This window comes from Dendrobates tinctorius, unplaced genomic scaffold, assembly GCF_039654945.1.
Source record: "Dendrobates tinctorius isolate UK_male_01 unplaced genomic scaffold, ASM3965494v1 ptg000250l, whole genome shotgun sequence".
In the NCBI taxonomy this organism is placed as follows: domain Eukaryota; kingdom Metazoa; phylum Chordata; class Amphibia; order Anura; family Dendrobatidae; genus Dendrobates; species Dendrobates tinctorius.
The window spans coordinates 20,154,883-20,174,992 of record NW_027361917.1 but is presented as its reverse complement, the minus strand read 5'-3'; the positions used below and the strand labels follow the sequence as shown (position 1 = coordinate 20,174,992).

General features: G+C 48.0%; 1 protein-coding gene across 1 annotated transcript in view; it reads right to left on the bottom strand.

The window, feature by feature from the left end:
* Positions 1–20,110, bottom strand: part of MTR (5-methyltetrahydrofolate-homocysteine methyltransferase) — a 109,127-nt gene that overhangs the window by 57,286 nt on the left and 31,731 nt on the right. The window contains exons 7-12 of the mRNA XM_073557510.1: positions 16,744–16,803; positions 14,181–14,275; positions 12,852–12,952; positions 11,539–11,600; positions 11,215–11,282; positions 2,011–2,090 (exon numbers count right to left, since the gene is read on the bottom strand). Of these exons, the coding sequence (XP_073413611.1) occupies positions 2,011–2,090; positions 11,215–11,282; positions 11,539–11,600; positions 12,852–12,952; positions 14,181–14,275; positions 16,744–16,803 (466 nt within the window). The remainder of the gene's footprint in view (positions 1–2,010; positions 2,091–11,214; positions 11,283–11,538; positions 11,601–12,851; positions 12,953–14,180; positions 14,276–16,743; positions 16,804–20,110) is intronic.

Genomic DNA, 20,110 nt, shown 5'->3' with positions numbered 1-20,110 from the left:
CCACGGACCTCTCCGTTTCGTTATCTGAGTCGGAGTCACAGATGCCCTCCGAATCTGCCTTGCTAAGGTGATCCCTGGAGGGCGACCTGGGGCGGGGGCCTTCCGTGGTGGGGGAACCCTGTGGTAAATTGCACTGTCTGTCTGTGGGAGGGGACTGCCTAGGAGACCTGGAATGACGGTGTCTCTCCCTGGGGGAGGACGACCTTGTGCTATAGGGCGACTCAGGTGATCGAGACCTGTGGGTCCGCTTACGACTGAGAGTCGGAAGCAGCATGTTCCTGAGACAAGCTGTCCGTTTGCTGTGTAACGTCCATAGCCGGGGCCCGACTCTGCAGAGCTTGCAGCAATGTGGCAGTTAGGTTGTCTATGGACTGTGTCATAGACTGAGACAACTGAGTTGCCCATTCCGGCGTGGCCTCTGACACTGAAGCGTCAGTAGGGACTCCCTGGGGTTCTGACCCAGAGTTCTGGATGCAGTCCCGGCAGTGCGGATACGTGCTGCGACTAGGTAGCGTGGCTTTGCAGGCTGTGCAGAATGCATAGAAACATTCCTGCCTGGTTCTCTTCCTTGAGCCCGGCATAGTGCACAGAGGCTGGCTATCAGGGATCGTACAGGGGTGGCTACGCAGAGGGAACCCACAGAGAGCCTTATAGGAAGTATGGATTCACAGCTGAGTAATGAGAACCCAGCTGTGAGCTTACCCCACCGGTGTGCCCCTAGGTCCAGCGCCGACAGATCCCAGTTCTGTGCCCCCCGGAGACTGCTGTGATGCTCCTCTCCTAGATCTCATCCAAAAAAAAGATGGCCACCGGGACGCTGAGGAGAGGGAGGAGGGGGCGGAGAGCTGAAAAGGGCGCGCTGGGCTCGTAAAAACGCGCCCTTTCTGCCTCAATCCGCCCCTTCTATGACACTCCAGCGTGTCATTTTAGTCATCCGGGGGGCGAGGAAAAGGCGGCGGCTTCGGCTAGGCCGAAGCCACGGTCTAAATTAGAGGCCTGATGCCCAGGAGGGCTCCAGGGTGGCGCAGTAGTCCGGGGGGGGGGGCGGATTTGTACCAGACCCCCCCAGAATGGTCGACTGGATAGCGGTGGGGGTAGCAGGGGAAGCGGCTCTTGTATGGGGGGCCCCTGGAGCGCTATGGAGCCGCTGCTGCTGCAGAGACAGAGACGCAGAAAAGCCCTGTCTCTGCTGTGCCATGCCAGTCCGCACCCTCCCCCGGCCCCAACAGGATCCCTCAGCTGGTCTGGGGTCCCTGGAAGCAGCGGAATGGTGCCTATTCTCCAACCCTACCTGAGGCGTCTCAACCTAATGCCCCCTGTGGGGGATTAGGGAGGGTGCGTCTGTCACCGTCAGGGGTTCTTCATCCTCACCTCAACCTCAACCCAGACCCCAAAGGGGTTGGGGAAGGAGGGGTGTCTCAACTTCGCACCAGTACCCAAGGGACTGGGGAAGGAGCGACATGGGGAATAGCCGTCTCCACTTCAACTGGGCACCCCTAAAAAGGGGGCCAAGGAAGGAGCCATACCGGGAGTCTCGATGGAGACCCACTTTTCTTCATCTGTATTTCCGGACGAAAAAAGGAAAAAAACGGAAGAAAAAAAGGTGTGCCTCCTTGCGACACTAAGCAAAAACTGGAGAAGGCTGACGCCGTCCAGGGGTGTATGCTGCAGAGGAGGAGCCAAAGTTAATCTTTTTCAGATTATGCATAGTGTCGCCTCCTAGTGGACAGCAGCATAACACCCATGGTTCTGTGTCCCCCAATGAGGCGACAGAGTAAATCTGATTATGTGAATGATGTGAATGGCCTTCTAACCATGCAGCTTTTTATTTCTAGAACTACGAACATAAAAAAAATAAGTGAGCAAGATAGATCTACAACTATGTGCTCTGCTAACTCAGCAACCACTGAAGACAATTCAAGTCCCACAGTTAATGTTTCCCTACATAGTAAATAGAAACGTCATGTCAGAAGACAGGTTCTGTGAATAGTGAGTATATTGTGTACATACCAGAAAGCAGCATGTAGCCATCAAACACAACGGAAGGAGGAACTCGCGGTTTGCAATGTTTCACTGCTTCTGCAATTTCCCTGATGAAGCAGGAATACAAAATGCACATTATTACTATAATAAAGAAAGGTTTCAAAGTAAAAATAGATTATCTACAGCAGGGGTCCAGAACATTTCTTACCTTGGTAGTGATGTTCAGCTCTGAAAGATGGTTACAAGCCACATTTTATGGGTAGACGTTGTAGAAACCACTGTGTGCCTCTTTAAGATTATAATTCCCCAAGTAACCCCTTGCAAAGTAATATTTCTGAAAATACCCCCTCAAAGTAATAAGGCCCCGAGTACCGTATTATAAAGTACTTATACCAGAGTGCCACATTATAACACAATAATGCCCCAAGGGTCACCTCATAAAATGATAGTCACCCAAGTTCCACCTTCTAAAATAGCAATACTCCGAATAGCCCCCTTAAAAAGTAATAATGCTACAAGTTGCTTCTTTTAAATTAGTAATGCCCTGAGTGCTCATTATCCCAAAATAATCCAATAAGAAAAACTTAAACAAGTAGTCATGACTAGTGATGAGTGAGTATACTCGTTGTTCGGGTTTTCCCGAGCATGCTCAGGTGTTCTCTGAGTATTTTGGCGTGCTCGGAGATTTCGTTTTTGTCGAAACAGCTGCATGGTTTGCGGCTGCTGGACAGGCTGAATACATGTGGGGATTCCCTAACAAACAGGCATTCCACACATGTATTCAGGCTGTCTAGCAGCCGCAAATCATGCAGATGTGTCGACAAAAACGAAATCTCCGTGCATGCCAAAATACTCAGAGTACACCTGAGCATGCTCGGGAAAACCCGAACAACGAGTATACTCGCTCATCACTAGTCACTATGACCTAAGTAATAATGCCCAAGTTCTCATAAGCAATAATGTCTCTGACGTATTTTCTATAGCTGAGAGTGGCACCCACCTGAGCAGGCAGTCGTGAACCCTACATGTGGCTCACGAGCAACCGGTTGAGAACCCCTGATCTATAGTGTTACCTGATCAGTCTCAAAATATATATATGCACAAGCACTCGCCAATAGTCTCTTCTGCTCAGTATGAACTGTGCCCAGATGGGGTTACAATATCACACTTTCCCCAGAGAGTAGACACAGTTACTAATTTCTCAAAGTCCAGTTGAGGACATAAAACAGAGTGCATTTACTGAACATACATTTCAGTAGGCCAACATTTTGGATTTTAAAATCATTTTTCAAGCTGGTGTTATAAACTATCTTAAATCTACTGTGATAATGACTTTTGGGTTTTTATTAGCTGTAAACCATCATTAACAGAAATAAACACTTGAAACAAATCTCTCTGTAATGACTCTATATAATGTACGAGTTTCAATTTTTGTATTGAAGAACTGAATTAGGGGGAGATTTTTGGTACTTACCGTAAAATCTCTTTCTTGGAGCCTTCATTGGGGGACACAGGTTACCATGGGGTGTATGCTGCTGTCGCTAGGACACTGACACTATGCAAATAAGAAAAAGTTAGCTCCTCCCCAGCAGTATACACCCACCGACAGGCCCAAATTACCTTAGTTGGTGCAAAAGCAGTATGAGGAGCTACTATAAGAACTCAACCGTAAGAACTCAACCTATGTACCAAAACAATGGCCCATTGGCCAACATGGTACAACATTAAGCGAGGGTGCTGTGTCCCCCAATGAAGGCTCCAAGAAAGATTTTACAGTAAGTACCAAAAATCCCCCTTTCTTTCTCGCTTCATTGGGGGACACAGGTTACCATGGGACGTCCAAAAGCAGTCCCAAGGGTGGGAAAGAAATGCTGAGAGAAGGGTACTTAGGTCGGCTGGTGGGAGACCGCCGCCTGCAGTATCTTCCTACCCAAGCCTGTATCAGCAGAGGCGTGAGCATCAACCTTGTAAAATCTCATGAAGGTATGGAGTGACTACCAGGTAGCAGCCTTGCAAACTTGCAAGGCCGAAGCTTGGTGACGAACGGCCCAGGAAGCTCCTACGGATCGGGTAAAGAGAGCCCTCACTCCCGGAGGAGGCCGTTTGTCCTGGACGCGGTATGCCTCCAGAACCGATGAACGAATACATCGAGCGATGGTGGTTTTGGAGGCTGGAAACCCTTTCCGACGACCCTCAAACACGACAAACAGGGAATCGGACTGACGGAAGGGAGAAGTCCTAGCAAGGTAGATTCGAATTGCCCTGACCAAGTCAAACTTGTGAAGGGATCTCACCAAGGGATGAGCTGGAGAGAGACACAGAGAGGGGAGGACGATGTCCTCATTGATGTGAAAGGCAGAGACTACGTTTGGCAGAAAGGCAGGAACTGGTCTGAGGACCACCTTATCCAGGTGCAAAACTAGGAAAGGAGAATGGCAGGATAATGCTGCCAACTCTGAGACCCTGCTGAAAGAGGATGGAAAAGGAAATATCCTGAATCAGCTCGAAAGGCGCCCGCTGGGCGCCTAAAACAAGAATCAGATTCCATGGTAGATCGGAGACTGGTAAACAGGCGCTATGTGAGCGACGCCCTGAAGAAAGGTCTTCACCTGGGGAAGAGAAGCCAGATCCCTTTGAAAGAGGATAGCCAGAGCGGACACCTGACCCTTTAAGGTACTGAATCGAGACCCGTCTGCAGAAAAACCCAGAACGGAGGGAAGACAAAAGGTCACAGGAAACAAACTGTTGACCTCACACCACCGAAGGAACAGTTTCCAACATCTGTGATAGATGCGTGATGACTCTGGCTTCCTTGCCTTAATCATGGTCTGGATGACTTTGTGAGAAAAAAACCTGCGTCCCTCAGGACAGCGCCTCAAGGGCCATGCCATTAAATTCAGAGACCGAGAAATCGGGTGGAAGAGAGGCCCCTGTGATAGAAGGTCTGGACGGTCTGGAAGCCTCCAGGGGACGTCCGAGAGCATGATCACTACCTCCACATACCAGGCCCTCCGTGGCCAATCTGGAGCTACTAACAGAACGGGGACCCCCTTCTGCTTTTATTCTTTTTACGATTCTTGGGATCAGGGGAAGAGGTGGGAACAGATAAGGCATGCAAAACTGGGACCACTGGATCACATGTGCGTCGCAACCGACGGCCATCAGATCCCGAGACCTGGCTACGTACCAGGGAACCTTGTGGTTTGTTCGAAACGCCATGAGGTCGACATCCGGAACGTCCCACCTCAAACAAATTTGGTGGAAGACGGCGGGGTTGAGAGACCACTCACCTAACACGAGCTCCTGACGGCTCAGGAAATCGGCCTCCTCATTGTCCACCCCTGGAATGTGGACGGCTGATATGGCGAGAAAATGGCTTTCCGCCCAACGCAGAATCTTTGCCACCTCCAGCATGATCTGCTGCTGCGAGTTCTGCATTAGGCCGGTTTCACATTTGCGCTTTATAGCGCAGCGACGGCCTGCGCACGGCCGCCGCTAAGTCCCTCCCCCTCCCAGCTCCCTGCCCGCCCCATCCGATCATCGCCGCCTACTAGCGCACATGGACGCTTGCGATCTGCGCACCCTATCTTTAGCATAGGGTGCACAGATCGTGCGCTAGCAGGATTTTGCCGTGCGCTGCGCACTTTTGAAGGTACGCATGTTGCATTTCGGCGCGCACGGCAAAATCCTGCTAGCGCATGGCCAGCGCACGATCTGCGCACCCTATGCTAAAGATAGGGTGCGCAGATCGCAAGCGTCCATGTGCGCTAGTAGGCGGCGATGACCGGATGGGGCGGGCAGGGAGCCGGGAGGGGGCGGGAGGGAGCCGGGAGGGGGCGGGGCTTAGCGGCGACCGTGCGTAGGCCGTCGCTGCGCTATAAAGCGCAAATGTGAAACCGGCCTAAGTGATTATGTACGCCACGGCCGTGGCGTTGTCCGACTGAATGCGGACCGGTTCCCCCGCGAGGATGGACTGCAAGCGGAACAGGGAAAGAAAGATTGCCCTGATCTCCAAGAGATTGATTGGGAGAAGAGCTATCTCAGCGGCCCAGTGCATCCCAGTGGCCCTGTGGTGTGAGATGGAGAAATACCGCTCCCCAACCCAGGAGACTGGCATCAGTGGTGATGACCTGCCATCGAATGGGAAGGATCTCCCGCGTAGGACCGAGGTGGGAAGCGTCCACCAGGTTAGGGATTGCCTCACCTTGAGAGGCAGAAGCACTGGGCGGTCCAGGGAGATCGTTTTCTTGTGCCAAGCAGACCGGAGGGCCAGCTGGAGAGGGCGGGAGTGGAACTGGGCATACAGCCCTGCTTCCATGGAGGCAATCATCTTCCCCAGGACTCTAAAGCAGAGCTGAAGGGGAAGAGGGACCGGGCGCTTTAGAGCTTTGATCCCCTGCCGGAGGAACAAAAACTTCTCCTTTGGAAGGAAGACTCGAGCTTGGATGGAGTCGATTTCCATGCCCAGGAACGAGACGCTGAGTTGGGATGAGGGTCGACTTCTCTTTGCTGATTATCCAGCCGAGACGGCGCAGCGTGTCCAGAGTGATCTGGAGGCTGTGATCGCAGTCTTGGGGAGATGGACCCTTGACTAGGAGATAGTCGAGATAAGGGATTATCAGAATCCCCTTGGAACGGAAAATGGCCATGACCATCGCCAAGATCTTCGTGAAGACCCTGGGGGCGGACGCCAGAGCCGTGATTTGGCAATGGCACTCATGTATGGCAAACCGGAGGAACCTCCGATGCTGCACACAAATATGAACGTGCAAATAAGCGTCCTGAATGTCCACAGAGCAAAGATATTCCCCCGGCTCCATGGAGGCAATCACCGAGTGCAAGGACTCCATTCGAAAATGGCGAACCCGAAGGTGGTGATTTAACCGCTTGAGGTCCAAGATCAGGCGAAGGGAACCGTCCTTTTTTGGGACTACGAAAAGGTTTGAATAGAACCCGGAAAACCGTTCGTGGTGAGGAACGGGTACAATTACTCCTGAGCTTAGGGAGGGAAGAGACAGCCTGGGAAAACCCAGGGGCATGAGAGGGCTGTCTTAGCAGACGAGAAAGGAAGAAACGTCCTTTTGGGGCGAAATTCTATCTTGTAGCCTGATGTGACAATCTCCCTGATTCAGGCATCGTCGACCGCCGCCCACCAAGTTTCCTCAAAGAGAAGAAGCCAGCCTCCCACAGTGGAAAAATTCTCAAGAGGGGGTGACCCGTCATCTTGAGGAAAATCTGTGGCCCCGAGAGCCGGAGGGCTTAAAGGGGAGGTTCCTAGACCTCTATCGAGGGGCAGGTTCGAAGGAGGGTCTTCTTCTTACCCCTTGTGCGAAAGGACGGTCGTGTTGGGAGGATCCGCCTGAGGAAGAGAAAGGTCGAAAGGGCCGAAAAGGCCGGGGGCCCCATTTGTTGAGGGACGTGTTGGCCTGGATTGAGACAGAGAAGTACTTTTGCCCCCGGTGGCATCCGAAATGATCTGGGTCCAGCTTGGCTCCAAAGAGCCTGGAGCCTTGGAATGGAAGGCCAGTGAGATTTTTTGGAAGCTGGATCTGCGTACCACGCCTTCAACCAAGGGATGCGGCGAATAGCAATAATGTTGCTGTTTGCTTTTGCTGAGCAAGCAGCAGCATCCAGGGAGGCATGCAACCGGTATTTACCCACATGGGCAATCTGGTCTGCCAAATCTGCTAGCTCTTCTGCCGGAGCTGCCGCCACAATGCCTCGACGAAGTATCTTGGCCGAGGCAGATATTGCTTTCGCCTCCCATAAGGAGGCAAAGTCTGGGCAGAAGGAACACCTGATGCCTCAAAGGCTAATCTGGCAAGAGCCTCAATCTGTCTTTCCGTAGCATCCTTGAGAGACACTGCATCAGGAATGGACAGGACTGTGTGGGATGCTAAGCGTGAGACCGGCGGGTCCACCTTAGGAGATTCAGACCATTTGCTGACAAGATCTGAATTAAATGGGTAAAGGATGTCAAGCCATTTTCTTCCCGGGATGTTCCCAGTGTCTAGAGTTATTGACCTCAAACTTGTTGTGAAAAGGATTGGTCCTGAGCAGTAGCATTTTCCTCTTTTATTTCGAGGGTTTGAACGATAGCCGAAATGAGGCTATCTACCATGTCCTGCGTTCCAGAGGTCCAATATGCATCAGAGCCAGACTCCGACAGAGAGGCTACATCTGACCCAACGTCCGCCTCCAAGGAGGGGGAACAGGCAGAGAGGAGCACCCTTGGTGCTGCCGAATCCGAAGAGGAGCTAGACAGAGTCCGCTTCCTAGACCTTTCTCCTGATCGGTCCCTGTGAAGGTCGTGTTCCGGTGCGTGCGAATCACCATGTGAGGTGTTCGGAGCACTGGTGGCAGCAGAGAGATGCGGCATACGTTACCAGCGACTGTGATATTTTGGTGAGGTCTGAGACCGACTGAGACATAGCAAAGGTCAGACCTGAGACCGACAGGGACAAGGCAACAGCCCACTCCAGAGGGGGGGTGTGCTCTCATCCCAGGCATTAGAGTTCTCCTGAGGGGCAGACATACTGGAATGATGGGCAGAAGAGCGACGGATGGCCTGAAGCCTACTTCTCTTACAGTGGGCACAAGAGAAGTGAACCACCATAGGATTGTAACCAGAGGCCCCTGTGAGGTTAGGCACAGATAGAGCCTGTGCGACAGAGCAGCAGGATGCCGGGAGGTGATATTGCTGAGGGGAGCTGATAAGAAGCAAGCAGCCAGAGAATGAGAGAAGGCAAAGCCTACCTGATACCCGGCGCGTATACAGCTGAAGAGTGCAGGTAGCTGTCCCCGCCAATGTACGGCGCAGGGATGTGGGCGCTGCATCACTGACGACGCTGCAGGGGCTTCGGCTGCCAAGATGGGAGTGGATCCCCGTGGCCACGAGACGCGCTGAGGAAAGCGGTGGGTTAACATGCAGGGCAGACAGGGTAGTAAGGGAATCCCTGTAATACGTCCGTCGGCCCGGGCGCGCAGTAAAGGGGGCGTGCCCGGCCGCCAATGGTGAAACTTGTGTCCTGATAGGCAGAGTTGCCTTGAGGGGGCGTGACAGCCTGAAAGTGGGCCCAATGCCAGCGCTGGGAGAAACACGCAGGCCAGGGGGCGTGCCCGGCGCTGGAAATGAAAGCAGCGCAGTGATTGGCTGCAGAAGGGCGTGACCGGGACAAGGAACGCGCCGAAGATGAGAGCAGGGATCTAAGGCGCCAGGCGGGGGAGTGTCCAAGAGCCATGGGGCGTGACCTAGGCGCAACACAGCCGAGGCAAGACGAAGCCTTAAAACGGCGGAGACCGCTCACAAGTGAAGCAAAAGAAGGACTCGAAATTTGAAAACCAGAAGCCCTGGCGAGGGAGAGAGCAGGGACCTACCAGCTGCAATCGGTGAGTAGTGCTGTTGCTGCCGCTGTCACCGGGGGGGAATTGTACTACTTGCTAAGGCCGCTTTCACACTTCAGGCTTTCGGTATCCGGCATGGGGCGGCAAAAAACCGGACTACCAGATCCGGCCGCATACGCAGACACCGTATCCTTCTTTCTGCCGGATATATTCCTGGCAGAGAAGGTTTCCGGGCATGCGCAGTGCGAAAAACCGGTCCGGCGTTGGGAAAAAACGTTGCATGCAACGTTTTTTCCAGACGCCGGACCGGCTATTTTCTCCGGATCCGGAAAAAACCGGACGCGCCGCATTGCCATCCGGCGCAATGCAGCAGCAATGAAACAGCACGGGGAAAAAGCCGGATCTGGTCGCAACAGGCGCCGGATCCGGCAGTCCGGTTTTTCGCCGCACCATGCCGGATACCGAAAGCCTGAAGTGTGAAAGCGGCCTAAGAGAGTCCAGCTCCACTTCTCTTCACATCTGAGGATCGCGTCAGGATCCCTCGGGAGAGGGTCCTGGGATGAAGATCCTCCTTCCCGAACAATCTCCGGACGGTGCAGAAGACGGCGTCACCCCTTAGGAATAAGGGGGAAGGCCACCACCGGTGACCACCGTCTTCCTCTCAGCCCTCTCCGAGGAGAGGGGTGAGGAGGGGATAAGGCAAGAACTGGCCACCGAGAGTCACCCTGAAACACCCTAAAAGGGGGACAGGGGACAAAGTCCTGCCAGCGGGTCCGAGAGTGGGCGATGTGGGTGACACCACAATGCTCTCTCAGTCGCTTAAATGTGGGAAAACAGGGTGAGAATTCTGCACCCTGTTAGCCGACGAGCTGTATCTGAAAAATAAAGGTGAAATGATTAATAAACACACACAAAAACTGTAAGGAAAAACAACTGCGGATCTGGTGTTAGATCCAGGTCCGCCTCCTTCAGACACTAAGCAAAAACTGGAGTAATTTGGGCCTGTCAGTGGGTGTATACTGTAGGGGAGGAGCAAACTTTCTTATTTGCATAGTGTCAGCCTCCTAGCGACAGCAGCATACACCCCATGGTAAACTGTGTCCCCCAATGAAGCAAGAAAGAAAAATTAATTTTGCTGATATTCTAATTTTGTGAGAAGCACCGTATATATCTATATATACGAACACATCAAGTCTGACCATGTTTTTGCCTTTGTCAGCACTTAAGTAGCAATGTTTCTACTTGTGAAGAGGCATAAGGAAACTTACAGGTCATGCACTACTCTTCTGGGAATTTAAATATGCAAATAGTCTCTTGAGAGAGGAAGAGGACAAATTCAGGTGCCACCTATTGGGGTTAGGAATCCTCAAAGTCAATATAGACTCTTTAACAAACCTTAGAACATGACTTAGGATAAAAGCCAATCAGACACTCCATTTGCAGACACATGTTTTGAGGTTTTCGCCTCTCATTTGTGCAAAGCAGGTCTGATTTGACTGGGTGGGAGGCATCTAACTAGGATTTTAAGGGAAAATGTTTCGAATTGTAAAGTGTGGCCAGTTGGCGTATATAGCATTTTCATTACTTATCCTAAGGGCGCAATCAGACAGCCGTATAAGTGAGACCAATCTGAACGTGACAGCTGCACAGGAATATATGAAGTTGTCATGCTCGGGTCAGGAGAGCCCCTGGTCAATCCGTGCACTGCGGCCCGATTTAGACGGCCATCTGACTGCTCCCTATGTCATATGGCATGGCTCGTTAAAGGTTCGATATTGACTTTTAGCATTGCTACCCCCAATAGGTTGCGTTAGAGTTCCTGTCCTTTTCCTCTCTGAAGTGGCCATTTGAATGCAGAATGTTTAGGTTTCGGTTTATATATAATACCTGATGTGTGCTGGAGTAGTTCCACAGCAGCCACCAACAATGTTGACCAAACCATCCATGGCAAAGTCCTGAAAATAACATTTATATTTATAAATTAAGTGAATGGGAAAAAAATTATTTAAAAATAGTGAAAGTCAAATAATTTCTTTATTTTGTTTCCCCATGTGGCAGAATTGAATATTAAAGAAAAAAAAAATCACGAAAACAAAAAGACAGCTCTACTATTTCAAAGGAAACTAACACTTCCAAACATTTTTACTCCATGACAATAGGTGGAAACATACTGCACATGAGGGGAGAACTATCAACGACAAAGCCGGTTACCTTTATGTGTTTGGCCGTCACTTCTGGAGTTTCATCATAACCACCAAAAGTGTTTGGGAGACCTAAAAACATTGAAAGATAAAAAAAAAAAAAAAAAAAACCCCATCAATATTTTATTTAAAAAAAGCCTATTAATTTAATATTTAGACTAAATGTCCTTTTATTTTCCATACACCATTAGTACACAACTTTGTAATATATCTCAGAGAAATTTGCCTTTCTCCTCCTGCTCTGATCTTTCATTCTCAATTCATGGGCAAAATCTGTCTTTAGTGAACACAGCTGTTCCCATTACTGAGATAGATAGGAGATCACTTTGCTTTCCTCTCTTTTCTCAGTAACGGGAAAGTCTCTTTACGGACAACAGATTTTACTCAAGAATTGTGAGTGAAAGACCTATATAGGAGGTGAATGAAAGAAGCAGATTTCTCTGAGAAGATACATTACAATGTTGCTTATTTTAATGTGTACTATTGATTTATGGAATAAAAATTAAAATGATGGTTAGTCTTTAATGTACACTAATAATATACAAAAGATGGGGATGTATTAAACGTTTGGAGTCCCAGCGATAATATTTTAAATACTTTGGTCAAGAGAAAAATGCATTTAGTGGAAAAATTCCTTAAAGGTAATCTGTCAGTTTTTTTGCGGTGTAATCTGATGGCAGCGTAATACATTGCAAGAAAGCCTGATTCCAGCAATGTTTTATGGACGCCTGGTGCAGTTTTCATAGAATTCCCATTTGTTCTGCCGTTGGTCAGAAAGCTTAGCTGTGTACAGCCCTGCCAACACACCTGTCATTGTCATTTCGGATTCTAATCAAAAACCACATCAGAAGTGCAAACATGGCCCGAGGGCCAATAAGCATGGCCTGAGGGCTAAAGGTACTGTCACACTTAGAGATGCACCAGTGATCCCAACCAGCGATATGACGCGGTCAGGATCGCTGGTGCATCGCTAAGTGGTCGCTAGTGAGCTGCCACACAGGCAGATCTCACTAGCGACGGGGGTCGCTACTTACCTGTCACACCAGGCGATCCTGCGTCCTCCCGCCCGGCACCACGCGTCGCTCGTCGTCACAGCAGGAAGCGCCGCAGGAAGCTGACGACGAGAAACAGTCCAGCCTGTTCTCGCGCGATCAGCGATAAGCAGCGGGGGAGCGGGTTGTAGGTATCAGACACAGCGATATCGCTAGCAATATCGCTATAACGTCACAAGTTGCTAGCGAAATCTTATTGTGACATGCCCTTAAATAAAAAATGCTATCATTGCATTCACATTTACCAATTCTGTATGCATAAACTGCTCACCTGCATTTGGATAACAGATAATATGGGACGTTGTGCATTTCCCGATGGCTTCAATGAAGGGTCTCATTTCAACAGCTCCCAATGCACAGTTCAAGCCAATGCTTAAAAGAGAAAGACAAAGAAATCTTGTTTCTGAAGGTTGTTAATTCAAGAGCAATACTTTCCATCTGTTTAATAATGATCAATGACATTTGTTTCTTTCAGACAGACAATTTTTTTTTTTAAAGTGCAAACATGGTATTGAATTTGCTTGCAAACAGCTAAGGAGTGGGTCACAATATTCCACTTTAGGAAAGTAATATCATGCAATAATAATAAAATCTTTATTTTTATATAGCGCTAACATATTCTGCAGCGCTTTACAGTTTGCACATATGCAAAAACATTACTCAGAACGTTAGTCTTGGGGGATGTACAACTGGTCCTTCAGGACATTTTCTGCCAATGTAACCCTAAAAAAGTCCCACATCAGTATTACCCAATACCACTGTACAAATGTATAGGGTGTGTGCATCAATCTTTAAATGAGTATTTTGGCAAGAGGTGGTATCAGCTCAATGGGTCTACTGGACATGGACATCACTGCAAATCAACAAATGCTGTCATTAACAGTACCATTGACTGCAGAAGATACCGGGCCAGTTCACATTAACTTGAGGATGTGACAGCAAAAATCACTCATCTAAACTGGTCCTGAGACATACTGGTAAGTAGAATTAATTTGCGCACACGTCCTACAATCACACATTGACTTTGCATGAATGACCAGAGATCACAATATTGTAAATATTGGAACATGAATGTGGTAAGGTTGTGATCCACAAGTCGACAGGAATCCATATCTGCTGGACCTGTGCAACCTGAGCCCGGGAACTTGAGGGTCACAATGCAACTACCATTACATTCATTGTGTTATGATGCTCAAAGTGCAGCCCAAGCTAGACACTGTGATTGTAGAATCTATTACCTGTTCCACACGGATGCTGCAGAAATTAGGACATTTTGTGACTGACATAACATGAAAACTTAAGGTAATGTTACAAACCTCACTCTGATATTCGCAGTTCCATGCCATGCTTAACCAGAGTACAAAGTACCTCAATTCTACTGAACATCTTTAGGATGCTGTTAGCCTTTCTTGGAAACATGAGTGGACATTATGTGACTTGCGCCAGAAAAAAAAACTTTTTTTAATTTTGTAAAAACATTTACATCCCCTTTATGCGCTTTGCTCTAAATTAATTAAAAGAAAAGAATTTGAAAAAGAAAGAAATCCCTGTAAGATCCAGAATGTAGTAAATATTAAAGTACAAATAAAGGTTTTCTTACCACAGCGGCTCAGCGTGAGACACACTAACTACAAATGCTTCTCCCGTTTGACCAGAAAGAGTTCGTCCACTTTTATCTACAATGGTCCCTGAAACCTACAAAAATTGGTAATAAAAACAAGACAAAGCAGAAAGGTTTAACCCCTTAGTGACCAAGCCAATTTGACCTTAACAGTGGACAAAGGTTTGTTTGGTTTTTTTTCATGATTGCAAATAATTTTATTTATTATTTATTATTAATTATTATTTATATTCACTGAATAACGGCGATCAAGTGATCGGGGACCAGAAAATTCAGCCCTGATCTATTTCTTCAGGGTCTCAGCAACCCCCGGTAGCCAAGACCCTGGAGATTTTCCAACTCTGGGGGGGGGGGCGCTGAAGCCTTATTCCCGAAACAGCAATGAGATAAGTAATAAGGCCCCTCTCACTCTGTGTGACTTCACACTTATGAATTTCCCCAGTTCAGAAAACAGTATACTCAAGGGCAGTGTGGACTAATTGGCGGCTGCAGTCGCATGCTGGCAGCTTTTAAACAAAAACTTGCAGCAGCTGCAGGAAAATCAGTGGAAGAAAGAAGAGGTGAATGTAGTTTATCGTTTTCTCAGTAATTGGAAATTTTAATGCACAATTTACTGCATTATGTATAGAATGATGACAGCTCTATAATGTGCACTTAGACATACAGTGGCATGTAAAAGTTTGGACACCTCTGGTCAAAATTACTGTTATTGTGAACAGTTAAGCAAGTTGAAGATGAAATAATCACTAAAAGGGATAAAGTTAAACGTTGACACATTACCTTTGTACTTTAGGCAAAAAAAAAAAAAAATTATAGTCTTTTTTTAAATTTTAAAAATTACAATAAGGAAAAACGTCGAATGTGAAAAGTTTGGGAACCCTTCACGGTTATTACCTGATAGAATCTCCTTTTGCAAGTATCACAGCTTGTAAACGCTTTTTGTAGTCAGTCTTTCAATTCTTCTTTGAGGGATTTTCATCCATTCCTCCTTGGAAAATTCTTCCAGCTCTGAGATTTCTGGATCGTCTCGCATGCACTGCTAATTTGAGGTCTAGCCACAGATTTTCAATGAAGTTCAGATCAGGGGACTGTGAGGGCCATGGTAAAGCCCTTCAGATTGCGCCTTTTGAGGATGTTGACATTTGTTTAGGATTGTTATTAGGGATGAGCGAATATGCTCTCTATACATATGCTGTGACTGCCACACAGACGCGACACATGCAGCTGCGGCACCGAACAGCTGATTATCGCGAGTGCTCCATGTATCCAGGTTCCCTATGCAGCTATTCGTTAAACGCTATAGCTATTCGGATAAGGACTTATTCGAAGCTATTCGCTCATCCCTAATCATTATCCATTTGTAGATGCCATCCTCTTTTCAACTTCAGCTTTTTTACAGATGGTGTTATGTCTCTGTCAAAAATTTGCTTTAATTTCATTGAATCCATTCTTCCTTCTACCCACGAAATGTTCCCTGTGCCGTTGGCTGCAACACAACCCCAAAGCATGAGTGATCTACCTACAAGCTTAATGGTTGTCGGATCGTTCTTTTGCTATAATTCTGTGCCCTTTCTTCTCCACACATACCTTTGGTCATTGTGACCAAAGAGTACTATTTTAATCTCACCAGTCCACAGGACTTGTTTCCAAAATGCATCAGGCTTGTTTAGATGTTCTTTGCAATACTTCTCACGTGGAATTTTAAGGTGAGGACACAGGAGAGGTTTTCTTCCATGAAGGCCAGATCTGTGAAAGTGTCTCTGAACAGTCCAAACTCCAGAGTCTGCTAAATCTTCCTGAAGGTCTTTTGCAGTCAGACAAGTGGGGGTTTTGATTTGCCCCTCTAGCAATCCTACAAGCAGCTCTCACTGAAATTTTGCTTGGTCTTTCAGACCTTCTCTTACCTTCCACTATTCCTGTTACCTGCCATTATTTATATTTGGAACTGAGGTAAGAACAACTTTAAAATGCATTGCCATCTTCTTATAGCATTCTCCTGTTTTGTAGGCCTCCACCTTTTTCATTTTTATAGTGCTAAGCAGCTGCTTAGACGAACCCATAACTGCTGTTTTGGGCACAAGGTTAGAGGAGGCTGGGTTTTTATAAAGCTAAGAAATTTGCATTACATATAATAATAAATTTTATTTCTATAGCGCTGACATATTCCGCAGCACTTTACATTTCAGATAGCCTTTCCTAACAATGATAGTGAACAAGACATAACCCTAACAGGCTAATTAAGGTCTGAAACGTTGGTCAAAGTTATCTAAGCACACAAATCTCCAAGGCTGCCCAAACTTTTCAATAGTCCCATTTCCCTTTATGTAATTTTTAAAATGTAAAAAATGACTATATATTTCTGTTCTAAAATACCAAGGACATGTGTTATCTTTAACTTTAATCATTTTATAGATCATTTAAACTTCAACTTGCTTTACTGTTCACATTAACAGCAATTTTGACCAGGAGTGCCCAAACTTTTACACAGTCTATATATCAGATATGTCTGAGAATGTGATGACATCCTTGCTGTAATACTCACAAAAATAGGTCTAGGCTTGTAGTCCTCTTCAAACAATTTCTGGATAGCAAATAGAGCGGCCTGTAGAAATAACAAGTGTAGTCATTTTCAGGCACACGCTTTGTCAGTCTGTAGTAATTTCAGTATGTTAAGTAAGGGACATATCAGTACAAAGCTCTGCAATCTCCTTAATTCCTAGCTGCTGGAGCAGCCGGCACTACTACTTGAGTGACAGCTGGTTAGTAGCGTCTGCTTGCTGCTGTGACAAGTGCGATCTCTAAGTGACAGAAAATGTGAAAAGAAATACTAAGGGTGTTTTTACATTCCGTTCTGGCACCCATTCGGTGGCCCCGTTGGGGCTTGCGTCTAGCAGATGTACCCTCCCGAAAATTAAGATTTTCGGTACCTACCGTAAAAATCTCTCTCGGAGTCTTCTTTGGAGGACACAGGAAACGATGGGTGTATGCTGCTATCACTAGGAGGTTGACACTATGCAAAAAAGTTAGCTCCTCCCCAGCAGTATATACCCACCAACTGACAGGAAGTTGATCAGTTAGTGAGAAAGCAGTAGGAGAGGCAACAAGTATACAACTATCATAACATAACCACAACGAACAATAAAATAGGGCGGGTGCTGTATCCCCCAATGAAGGCTCCGAGAAAGATTTTACAGTAGATAACCAAAATCTTCATTTCTCTATCGCTTCATTGGGGGACACAGGAAACTGTTGTGAATTCTCTTACTTCTGAGTCGGGCTCCCTCTGGTGGTTACTGTGACTACGTAGTGGAGCTGGCCGGATAGACAGAGGTCTGCCACCTGACGATGATGATTGGAAATCTGGGGTTACCGATTGGGAGTATTTAAGTGAGCAGGCTTCCCTCAATTGTTGCTGGTGATTAGTTCTTCCTGTGCAACTTGAGGTCTGCTGTCTCCTAACTGATCCTGCATTTTTCAGCTAAGTTGTTCATTTGCTAATCCTTTGCTTCGGATCTGGTTTTGCCTCTTTCTGCTTTGCTATGCGGTTTCAGTGTGCTCCCTGCTGGGGCTGTGCTGGACCCCGCTCAATAAGTTACCGCTTGTGTCAGTTTGTTCAGTCCCCTGTTATATTAGTCTCTTTTACTTTGCTGCCAGTTTACACCAGAATGCTGATATAGTGGGGGAGAGGTCGTGAGACCGCAGTGTTTTTGTACATCAGACGTGTTGGATTTTTTAGGGTTTTTTGCGTGATTGCAGACAGTCTCTTTCCTTTCCTATCCTATCTAGACAGTTTGGGACCCATCATTTGCTCAGTCTATTTTCTGCCTGTGTTTGTCCCTCATCTGGTCTCACCGACAATATATGTTTGGGGGCTATTTCTTTGGGGTTCTACTCCGGGGCAGTTTAGATTTCACTTTTCTTGCATTAGGCCTAGTTAGTTCTCCGGCTGTGTCGAGGCGTCTAGGGCATCGTAGGTATGCTCCACGGCTACTGTTGGTTGTGTTGTTAGGATTAGGGGTCTGCAAATCGCTAAGTGACCAACCTCTCTGGACTCCTGGTGGCCTAGCCTATTCCTGCCATCCTCCTCGGTGACCTGTTCATAACAGGAAACCATGTGACATCTAAAAGCAATCCCAAGGGTGGGTAAAGGTAGTACCGTCAAATCAGAGCTCGGGTCACTGCTGCTTGCAAGACCTTTCTACAGAGATTCGCATATGACTAAGCCTGCATGTAAACCTTGTAGAACTTGGCAAAGGTATGACAGGAAGACCATACAGCAGTCTAACAAATCTAGGAGACCAACGCCTGGCGGTGGGTGACAGGAGGTCCCCTCATTGAGCGAGAGGAGTGCGCGGTAACCTTTAGTCAGTAGGCTTCAGAATGGCAGAGCAAAACCTAGCAGGCCATGATGAATTGGAAACAGCCTCCCTTACGAGTACATTCTGGGATTAAGAACAGTGAATCTGTACATCCGATTGGTGCTGTCCACGGATCCAATCACCCGAGAACTCCAGACCCCAGCAGCACACTTCCACCGAATGTTTTTGGTGGACACCCATTCATCCGCATTCACACACTGGTCCGGACCTGAACATCTATTGCCACACACACGTTTGCCACAAGATGGTGAACTATTCACAGAACCGACAACAGAGGTGTCCCCCTGTGTCATCACCCTCACACCCCCACCATGCTCAGAAGGAACCACCACCTTCCTCTGACCCCTCCTCCTACGAGGACTCCGACACTCAGGGTTAGCATGTGGTGAGGGTTGCGACTTGCGCCTACTCCATGGCAGCACCTCTGCTGCCCCCACAGGAGAAAAAGGGGATGGTTGTAGAATGACGGCAGAGACAGTAGCCCCTGAGAAGCAGCCCTAACATGACTGTTCCCAGCTGACTACTTCCTTAGACCGCCAATCAATGACCGGGTTGTATCTTTTCAACCAAGGGAGGCCTAATACGATGGGTGTTGGCATTCCCCCCAAAACGTAGCATGACAGGGATTGTTCATGATGAGTCCCTATACGCAGATTTATATTATCCACGACTTGGGTCAACCTCCCCTAGCTAAGTGGGACAGAGTCAATGGCCTGGACGCTTAGGGGTTTCGCTAGCATCCTACACCTCAGGCCATGGGTCTGGACAAAGCGAGCATCTACCAGATTGACACCTACTTCACTGTCCACAAGCACCTGTATACCCTCAGTTACCCAGTCAACCACCACTTCTGCTGACAATGTACTCTGAAGGGAAAAAAATGGAGGAAATATGCACTCCCTGGTCGCCTACCTCCACACGACCAGAGGGACGCAGCTTCTTAGGTGGTACAGAAATTTTGGCGCGAGCTGGGCAGACACCGATGAAATGACCAGTCTGCCCAAAGCAAAAACATGCCCCCACACCACGACGAACCGCAGGCAACACCGCTTGGGAACCAACTCCTCCCACCTGCATGAGCTTGTCCGACTGCACCGGTGTGTCTTCCTCCCTAGCAAGGACTACAGGGGGCATATTGGCCAAACCCACAAAAAACTCGTCCACTGACCGAAGAGTTTCGAATCGTCCGGCAGGGAGAAGGCCCAGTATTGGGGATCACCCTTAGAAGGGATATTATAAATCCCACCCGTTGTTCCTCACTCCCTGATGAACGAGAGCGGAGCATGAAGTACAACTTGCAGGCCTCCTGAAAAACCAAAAATGTATCTCTGCCATCAGAAAACCTGTCTGGGAGAGATATCTTGGGTTCTGGTTGAGCCTGCACCTGAGGCCCCGAACCCCACCAACCGTTGCAGCTGCTGCTGCACCACTTCATCACGCAACACCCTACGCTCCTTAGTGAGGGTCTGAAGCAGTTGGAGAGTGAACATGTAAGGCCGGTTTCACATTAGCGCTTTTTCAGCTCACGCA